This window comes from Theobroma cacao, chromosome 2 (genome assembly GCF_000208745.1).
Source record: "Theobroma cacao cultivar B97-61/B2 chromosome 2, Criollo_cocoa_genome_V2, whole genome shotgun sequence".
Lineage (NCBI taxonomy): Eukaryota > Viridiplantae > Streptophyta > Magnoliopsida > Malvales > Malvaceae > Theobroma > Theobroma cacao.
In genome coordinates, this window is record NC_030851.1 from 36,392,232 (window position 1) to 36,401,862 (window position 9,631).

At 32.7% G+C, this 9,631-nt stretch overlaps 1 protein-coding gene across 1 annotated transcript; it reads right to left on the bottom strand.

Moving 5' to 3' along the window:
* Positions 6,688-9,001, bottom strand: LOC18609863. The gene is made up of 5 exons (XM_018115565.1): positions 8,914-9,001; positions 8,595-8,774; positions 8,409-8,483; positions 7,092-7,253; positions 6,688-7,021 (listed from the first exon to the last, which is right to left on the bottom strand). Exons 1-5 carry the CDS (start codon positions 8,962-8,964, stop codon positions 6,848-6,850), a joined length of 642 nt encoding a protein of 213 aa, XP_017971054.1. The 5' UTR covers positions 8,965-9,001; the 3' UTR covers positions 6,688-6,847.

Consider the following 9,631-nt stretch of genomic DNA (forward strand, 5'->3'; position numbering starts at 1 on the left):
TACTTCGTCAATAGTTGTCAAATGACAAATACTTTTCCTATATGCAAAAGTATGATGCAAATATGTATATGCAAAAATGGCAACAAGTTTAAGTTAGTATATTCAAGAAAAATAAAGAGTAATTCTATATTAATTAATAACATGGATACGTGAGATACCTTCATTATTTTGCGGAGAAAAGTTTAGGGTAAGGGAGAATATAATCATTCCTTCATGTGTACCTAATCAAAGGGTATTCTCTCACGAGTGAAGCTCTACATAGGTAAAGGCTACTTAAGGCATTTTATATGCTAGATTTGGGTCGAAAAGGGAGCTAAAGGTTCCCAAATCGCTCTTCACTGTAGTCTACATGGACTAGCAAGGCACCTCGGTCCTCACCGATTACAGGCTTCAAACGGACTAGGTTCGATCTGAGTGAGAGTTTTCACTAGATCATGTGGAGGTTATCATCTCACGAGAGCGTAGCTACTTAACCCCCTCCTAATTAAGGACAAAGCCCAGGTAGAAGGCTTACGCATGAGTGCAAGACGTGTTGTGTGTGAGAAGGAATATACTGACCTTGGACCAATAATCTCACACTTCCTCTATCATAAATTCCCCGTAATTATTAAATGGCAATAACAATAATCGAAACAATAAATGCAACAAATAATAGTAAAAGCAAATGCCCAAGATTAAGGAAAACATTAAATTATTTAAGGCCTAAGATAACTTATGATTAATTATGGCTCGACTCTTGGATCTCCCCAGTGGAGTCGCCATCTGTCGTAACCCATCCGCTAGACGAGGGCAAAAATTGAGTAACTAGGAGTCACCACCAATCTTTTTATTTAGGTGTGATTGGCCACCTGTTAACTCGATTTTAATCGATGAAATCCTAAATTAATTTTAGGTCCATCGAAAGAACGAGAATTGGTCTACGTTTTTTTAAAGATGGGTTCGGGAGTGCAGTTACGTACAGAGAAGGGTTAGCACCACCGTGGAGCCCGTTCCATGAACGGTACCATTTAATTTTAAATTATCCTATCATGGCCTACATTGATTTTATCCCTATGTCTCCTTAGCCTTTGCTTTTTGACTAATTATTTGGTTGATTGAGTCTTTTACTCAGTTTTACGTATGCACATGATGCAATCATAAAATGATGTCATAATTTATTCAATTTTAAATAATGAGGTCAACAATCGCTTATCGAAAAATCATTAATAAACTATCCCAACGCTTTGGTGAAGTCTCGACGTTTTTCTCACCTAGGGATATCTCAAGAAGAACTCGTCTCTACGAGTTCCTCAAGGAAATCCCATCATCGGAATTCTCACCCCATTAACAAGAAGAATGTGGCATGCTATGACAGTATAAGATGATAATGCCTATATGATCGCGTTTATTGATTTAGTTAGTTAAAATTCATGTGATAATGTGTTTAATAGTTTAGGATGATTTATTGCCTTGTTTACATATTTATTATTATTATTATTATTTTTGTTATTATTATTATTTATATATATATATTATTTTTTAACAATAATTATTTGAATTAATGAGTATTGAAGCATAGAGTTCGGATTTATCCCGACGCTTCGGTGAAAATTCATCTCAAACTCCACACCTAAGTAACCTACTTGAAAGAGGCAACTCTTTGCCCCTTTTTAAGTGAAATTCTATCATCGAATCATTTAAAATAACTATTTTTATTTTATTTTATTTTTTATACTAATTATATTTACATCATGTATTGTTGTTATTTTTTTATTTATCATCGGTTTTAAAATTAAGCTAAAATTACATTTAATTTGAGTAAAATGGGTTAGATTCAAAATCAATTAAAACAAGCTCAAATCCAAGGAGAATTATACCTTTCCGGGCTCAGATTAGCCCAAATCAATGACCCACAGAAGACCAAAACTGCACCACGAAATCTACTCAGCAAGCCTGCAATACTATTATTCGAGACGCACCATTTGGTGCTTGTGACATTGCTCTATACGGTGCCGTTTAGGCTTTAACCTTTTCAGTTCCCCACTCCCCTAAAACGGTGCCGTTTGGCTCTCTTATACTTGGGTATAAAAACCCTTTTTTTACCATTCCCTCTTCACTTTCACTCTTCACTTTCTGTCTCTAGTTGGTCACTCTCTCCCTTCTCTCTAAAAGTCTATTTTTTCTCTTTCTCTCAACTCCTCCCCCCGACCCTCGTCGTCGTCGGATTTGACCCCGGCAGCACTGCCTTCGCACTCCCTCATTCCTTTCCTTTTCACTCAACCGGCGTCCAGCCTTTCTCCAACGATCTCTCTCTCTTACTCCCTGCCTCAGATCGGCAGATCTGGATCTCCAAAAGTCCCCCTTTTGTGCCATCGGCCAGAGCTCACTATCTCTCCCTCTTAATCGCCGATTCAACCCCTTTTAGCGCAATAAAAAAAAAACTCTCCTTTTAACTACCCAAAAAAGCCTCTTCCTTTTTGCCTATTGCCGATCCCCTTTTAAGAGCTGGATTGTCCAAAAATTTCTACAATCTAGCGATGAAATCATGCTCTTTTGAGCATGATTTCACAAGGCTCGAGCATAAATGGGGGCTAATTGCCGAAAGTAAATATTCCCCAAAATTCAGCTACTTTCCAGGGGACTTAAGTGCCCCGTAATGACGTACCGAAGAGGGGGGCTGAGTACACGCTCAATCTTCTCCTTGTTTTCTTCTCTTTTTTTATTATTTTTTATTTTTATTTTTGGTTGATTTTGAATGGGTGTCTACAGTATACAATATCATACTCCAAAAGTAAGACTTGCCATCTTGCTATCCTTCCTAACAAAAAAGGTTTCTCAAAGATATACTTAATTGAATCCAATTTAGCTACGAACCAAGTAGTATGATATATCATATATTGTTTGAGTTTGTGAGCTATCTAAGCCAATGCACAACACATTTTTTCTATTGACGAGTACTTAGACTCATACTCTATGAATTTCTTGCTCAAGTAGTGAATGACATGTTCTTTCTTCCCATTTTCACCATGTTGTCCTATCACGCACACCATAGATTTCTCGAACACTGTCACATATAGGATCAATGGCTTTCCTAGAACTAGAGGTACAAATATTGGTAGTTTTGAGAGATATTCGTAATCTTTTCAAATGCATTTTGACACTCTTCATTTCACTCACCTGGGTTTTGCTTTCGAATAAGTTTGAAAATGGGGTCACATTTAGTAGTCAATTGGGATATAAAACGAGCGATATAATTCAAACGACCCAAGAAACGCCTCAGTTCCCTTTATGTTCTAGAGGGAGGCAAATTTTGGATTACTTGTATTCGATCTTGATCCACCTCAATCCTTTTTCCACTAACGACGAAACCAAACAATTTGCCTAAAGTAACACCGAAAGTGTATTTAGCTGGGTTTAATTTGAGTTGAAATTTCCTCAATCTCCTAAACAACTTTCTGAGATTGGTTGTATGATCTTTTACTTTACGAGAGTTGACAATTATATCATCCACATACACTTCAATTTTTGTATGCATCATGTCATGGAAAAGAGTCATTATAGCTCTTTGATAAGTAGCTTCGGCATTTTTCAAGCCTAAGGGCATTACTTTATAGCAAAAATGTGCCTCATGTTATCACAAATGTAGTCTTTTCCATGTCTCCTAGATCCATTTTAATCTGGTTGTATCTTGAAAACCCATCCATAAATGAAAATAGGGAATGCGTGGCTATGTTATCAACAAGGGTATCAATATGGAGCAAAAGGAAGTTGTCTTTTGGACTCACTCTATTCAAATCTCAGTAATCTACACACATTTGAACTTTTTCATTTTTTTTTTAGGAATGGGGACTATGTTGACCACCCACTTTGGATACTTAGCCACCCCTTAGAATCTTGCATCAAATTGCTTTTTCACTTCCTCTTTCATTTTTAATAACATTTCTGATTTCATTCGTCTTAATTTCTGTTTAACCGATTTGCACTCTAACTTCGCAGGTAACTTGTGCACCACAATATCTGTACTCAACCATGGCATATCTTAATAAGACTATGCAAACACATCCACATATTTATGAAACAACTTGATCATTTCTTTTCTTTTAGCAAGGGAAAGACTTGTACCAATTTGGACTTCCTTTTTATTCTCCCCACTTTCCAAATTAATCGTTTCTATAGGATCATGAAGATGTTCTATTTGTTTTTCCTCTTGCTCAACCAGTTTCGATAATTCAAGGAATAAGGGACAATCTTCGTTATCAAGTTCACCAACATATGTATCCTTTTCGAAATCAAATCCAAGACTGTTATCATCTTTATTCTCATATTCATTACTTGAAAACTTGGAAATAAATTAATTGAAACAATATAGGAAATATGGAAGCAAAAGAATGGCAGTTTAAATTGAAAACGTGTGAAAGCAAAGATATAGAAATCAATAGGCGTAAGAAAATTATGACCATGTACCATATGTGTCATTTTTTATTAAATAATATTGAATAAAAGCCCATAGTACATAAAAGAAAATCTCCCTAAGCTCTTAGGTATAAGCATTAAGGAGTTTGATTTATTATTTTGTACAAGACGTGAGGATGATAGGTAGCACCATGACTGTCCAGTTACTCAACTTCAAATAAGAAGGTCCAATGTATATCGATGGTGCTTCCTCTCCCCCGATTTGGGGAGCAACAAATCGTGCTCCTTAGAGGAATGCCGAGATGAGTGTTCCTTGGCCAAATTTGGCATTCCCCGATCAGATTTGGCTGTGAGGTAGCCAATCGCAGGGTGGCTGGTAGGTGGGAGATAAGGTCAAATTTTTTTTTGAAAAATTATAGTTTGGTAATTTTGAAAATTAATTAAGGGTAAAGTTATCCTTTCAATATTACCACGTCATCAAACAAATAAGAATATTAATCGTTGATTAACGGCTGAACTTATGTGTCCAATGAAAAATGTTTTTTTGGAGTGGAGTGTTCATTTGAAAATTAATAGACCCATGCGAAATTATGGTTAAAACTTGAAAATATTAATATATTTTATTAAATTTGTCTCTTTCTCTCTCTCTCTCAATAACCCGTCATCAGTGAGCTTCTATTATAATAAAAATTCAGCTTCTTTGCCTAGCTGGAGAATAAATCTTCTGAACACCAAATTTATGAAAACGATGTCTCATCTGAGATACAATATTATTAATTAATATTCAAATATTCAATGACGTTATTCAGTTTACAGTAATTTTTCAATGACTAGCAGCTTCTTCATAACTAAAGTGGCTTGTTTCTCCAATTAAATGACTCCACTTTGAAAGAGATGTAGCAAAGCATTAGTAGCATTGAAGAATATTATGAAAATAGAATAGACCGACCTAATCGATTATATTTTAATTTATGAAGTATCGGTTTGGTCTGTTTTTGATTACTTTTGAAACAAACCGATTAATTATTCTAACGTATTTAATAGTACCTACAAGAATCTAGCAATAAACAAAAAAATTTTGGATTGCTCATCCATTTTAGGAGATGGATTACTTAATGCTATTGAATATGAAAAATGTTATGTTAGTCCGAGGTAAAAAGATTGTCGGTTGGATATCATTCTTTTTGTATTTCTTAGTATAATATAAACTTAAAAGTTTCAGCAGCTTCTAAATTAAAAAAATAAAATAAAACGAAACAAAGGAAAATTGTGAAGCTCAAATCATAGGCGGATCTGCGAAGCATAGTTATTAAAATTGAATCAACCAGAGTCATATTAGCTGACTCCATTACTACTTTATGGATTGATCCGATTTTTTTGTTGGCTTAAATAAGCAAATGATTCAATCAAACTAAATGATTTTTCTCGAGTTTTTGCATTAATAAAATAATAATTAAAACGGGTTAAATCAGTCTTGATTTTGTTGACTCACCTTTAAGAAATTATATTAAATTAAAGCCACTTGGATGCCAATAAAATTGTTAAACCTTAGTCTCAAGAAAGAAATAAGCTTTTATAAATTATAACCATAAAACCAAGCAATAAGTTTGTCAAACGACTAATGTATTTAAAAATAGCTAGAAAAACATGTCTTGTATTTTAAATTACCGTGCAAACATGGCACACTTCGTAATTTTATTACATGTTTTGAACAGATTACTCATTTTACTAATAGTATCAGTCTTAATCCAAACTAATGGAAAAAAACAAATTTGGAGTATCTAATTGCACATTTTTTAAATTTTAAATATCAAATCAAGAATTTGACTATATGTAATTATATATCATTATTAAAGGTCAGAACTCAGAAAAGTTATAGCAATCCTAAAATGTTAAAGAAGCAACCATTGTGTATTATCCAATATCCTTAATAAGTGTCCCATGATCAATGTTTCTAGATTTCAGGTATATGAATATAGATAAAAAAAAAAAAGAAAGAAGATTATATGCAAGTAGAAGATTCATAACTTGATTAAACTAAATAAAATTTTGATGGTATGATTTGTACATTTGTGTAAAATTAAGCAACTTCTTAGTGCAATTTTCCCATATATATGTGTGCATATAAATATATATATATATATATATATATATATATATATATATTGGATAAATGCAAATTGATAGTGTTATTCAATTAAGTAAATACTTGTATCAATTAAACCATGGATAATTTCTTTTTATATAAGAAACAATAATCCATGATCACAAGATCTTATTAGCTAGACTTTTATGTTAAAATCTATTGAATCATTTAAGTTAACGTATGTATTGCACTCGATATTGAAACAAATTCTAATCAATATATAGTTATAAAGCTTATGGTATATATATAATAGCTGCAAGATCTAGAAAGAAACTTGTAAAATTACACTTGGAATCACTCACTATCGAATCAGAACAGCGGAGCCCTTAAAGGGACGCCTTTTCTAGTTTGCCTTCGCCTTCGCTTCTTGGTTGATGGTAGTCGAACATATGCTTCACCTTCATCTTTGAGACAGCGGAGGAGTTTACTGTGAAGATTATTACTGGTTTCTTCTCTGTGTTCCTGGCCGTATATGTCTAAAACCTGTCGAGAAATATTAATGGTAAAACTAAACCGATGTAAAATCTGCAGGACAAAAAGAGAAGAAAGTTACCTTGCATGCTATACTGCAATAGAGTGAATTATCTTGCAGATTTTTGTCACAAATGATACAGCTATAATCCCTTGAATTGCTTTGTTGTTGCTGTTGCTGCTGCTGCTGATGGTGAGTTCTTTGCTTCAAGAATAGGACTTTGGCTTTATTCGTATGATAACTCTGCCAACAGTATATATTTCTATATATAGTCAGTGTATGTGATCTGCAATTCTGCACTAGATCATAGAATCAGCAGTTCTCTTCGCTTACCCTAACCCATAATGCCATATAGCGGAATCAATGACTTAATGTTCTAAATGCAGGTAAATATATTTTAAGAAAGGGTCAATCACAAATTTAGGGTTAGGGTAGATGATAATTTTCATTAATGGTCGAAAGAAAAACTTGAAATATATATATACATGTAGCTTACTTACAAGACCATGGCACAGCTTTGATTGGTAGCCATATACCATGCATCCAAAGCGGAGTTGCAGACCTCAGACGTGTGCCACAATCATTTATTGCATGCTTTGATAGGAATTTAATTTTAAGAGAATATTGTCCTACATATATTGCCTAACAATGTATACGGGCGGTAGGTGCATCATTAAATTTTCTCAGCCTAATTGTTTACAAAAAAAGTTTGAAATCTCTGGGTTCTGGTTATTGCGTATTAAAAATGGTCCCTATCATTAAATAAGTACATATTGATTTAAAGGATAATGATTAACATTTATTAAGATTCATGTATGGTTGTAATTTTTACTACTTACTCTTTTAATTATTTTTGTTTCGATTAATCAAAAGTTATTAGAGAAAGCAAAAGTAAATTTGTACATACTTAAAAAAATGAAGAAGCAAAGCTAACATAAAAGCAAAAATTGTATTTGACGAAATAATGCAATTAACTTTAACACATTATAATCGTACATTTTGTTATTTAAATAGATAAAATTTATTTCTTAATAATTCAAAATTATTAATAATATTTTTATATCTAAACACACTTTTTAAATTTCTCTTTTTAAAAAGAAGAAAACAAATTCAACGTTTGTCTGATAATGATTAATTGTTGGTTCATTTGTCAGGTGTTTTATTATGCAATGATATGATCTAAATTGTAAATTTAATTTTTTAGACCTGTTTAAGTCGACAGAACGCGAGTTCTTGTCTGCATGGTCTGTTTTGATCATATTTTTTATTCTAACGGAGGATAATCAGATTTGATGGAAAAAAAAATTCAACATTTGTATCTACAAAAAGACAATTAATGAACATATAAATGATTGATTAATTAAAATAGAAAAAAAAATTAGACTGTAGGAATCTGACCTGGATACCAGAACAATTGAAGAGCTTGCACAAGTCTTGTCGATTGATGACATCGCTGTATATGTATCTTCGAATCTTCAATATCATATATAATGAATGGTTAATTAGTCGAAAATCTACTTCTTAAGTAGTTAGTTTTTTCAACTAATTAATTAAACTGAGAAAATATGAAGGAAAAGAAGAGACCTTAACATGCTTGTGAATAGCATGAGCAGAGAGGCAATGAGAACAAAAGGACTGAAGGCAGTCGATGCAGAATCGGTCTAACTCATTCTTCTTTTCGTTCGGATGACTGACGCAATTTCTAAAGAATATGGTGTTATACATAACAATTACCCATGGCGGCACCACAGCAAAACTAGTCTTCTGCAAAGACCAAAAACAGATTGATCATAAATATAACCAAGAAAATGGATGGAACTGCATAAAAGATATATGAAAATGAAGGGCAGAAGAGAAAAGGAGAGAGAGAGAAAAGAAGGAGAAGGGGGAATAATTTTTGTACTTGTTGAGTTTTGGAAGCATGCAGTCTTTTGAAGCCTAAGGTCCTTCCCATGGTTTTTGGTTGTCCAAGCAGATTCTTACGTTTTCCTTCGCCGTCTCTGTCATCAACGTATCGACTTATAAATAGCTTCTTCGCTTTCCCTTTTGCTGGAGTTTCGTACACTTATACTTCATTAGTTTTTGAATGAGACTTTGCCATGTCAGCATTTCAGTTTGGACAAAAAAACACCCACGAGTTACTCTACTTAAATCAAATTATAGTTTTAATTCAATTGTTATCATTAACTCTCCCCCCACCCCCCCAAAAAAAGAAAGTATATAGCCTTCTCCAGTTCATTTACTTACCTCAGAATAAGTCTAAATTTGAATCCATAACTCTAAATTTCTTTAAAAGAAATCAATTTTGGGTTATAAAATATTGGTTATATATATAAATATATACAGAAGAATATATTTTCTCAAAATATTGGTTGAATATTATCATCTTGAGAAATTATTATATAGGTTCACCTATCATGTCAATTTTAAATTTAATAAATTCAAAATGCTAGATGTAATTAAAAATCATAATGTCAAATTAATAAAAAAGTACTATCCATATATGTTCTTGTGGAGTGAATAATTTCACAAATTTATAATTGACATGGTAAGAAGAGAGATAGTATGAAGGATTTATATATATATATATATATATATATATATATATATATATATATATA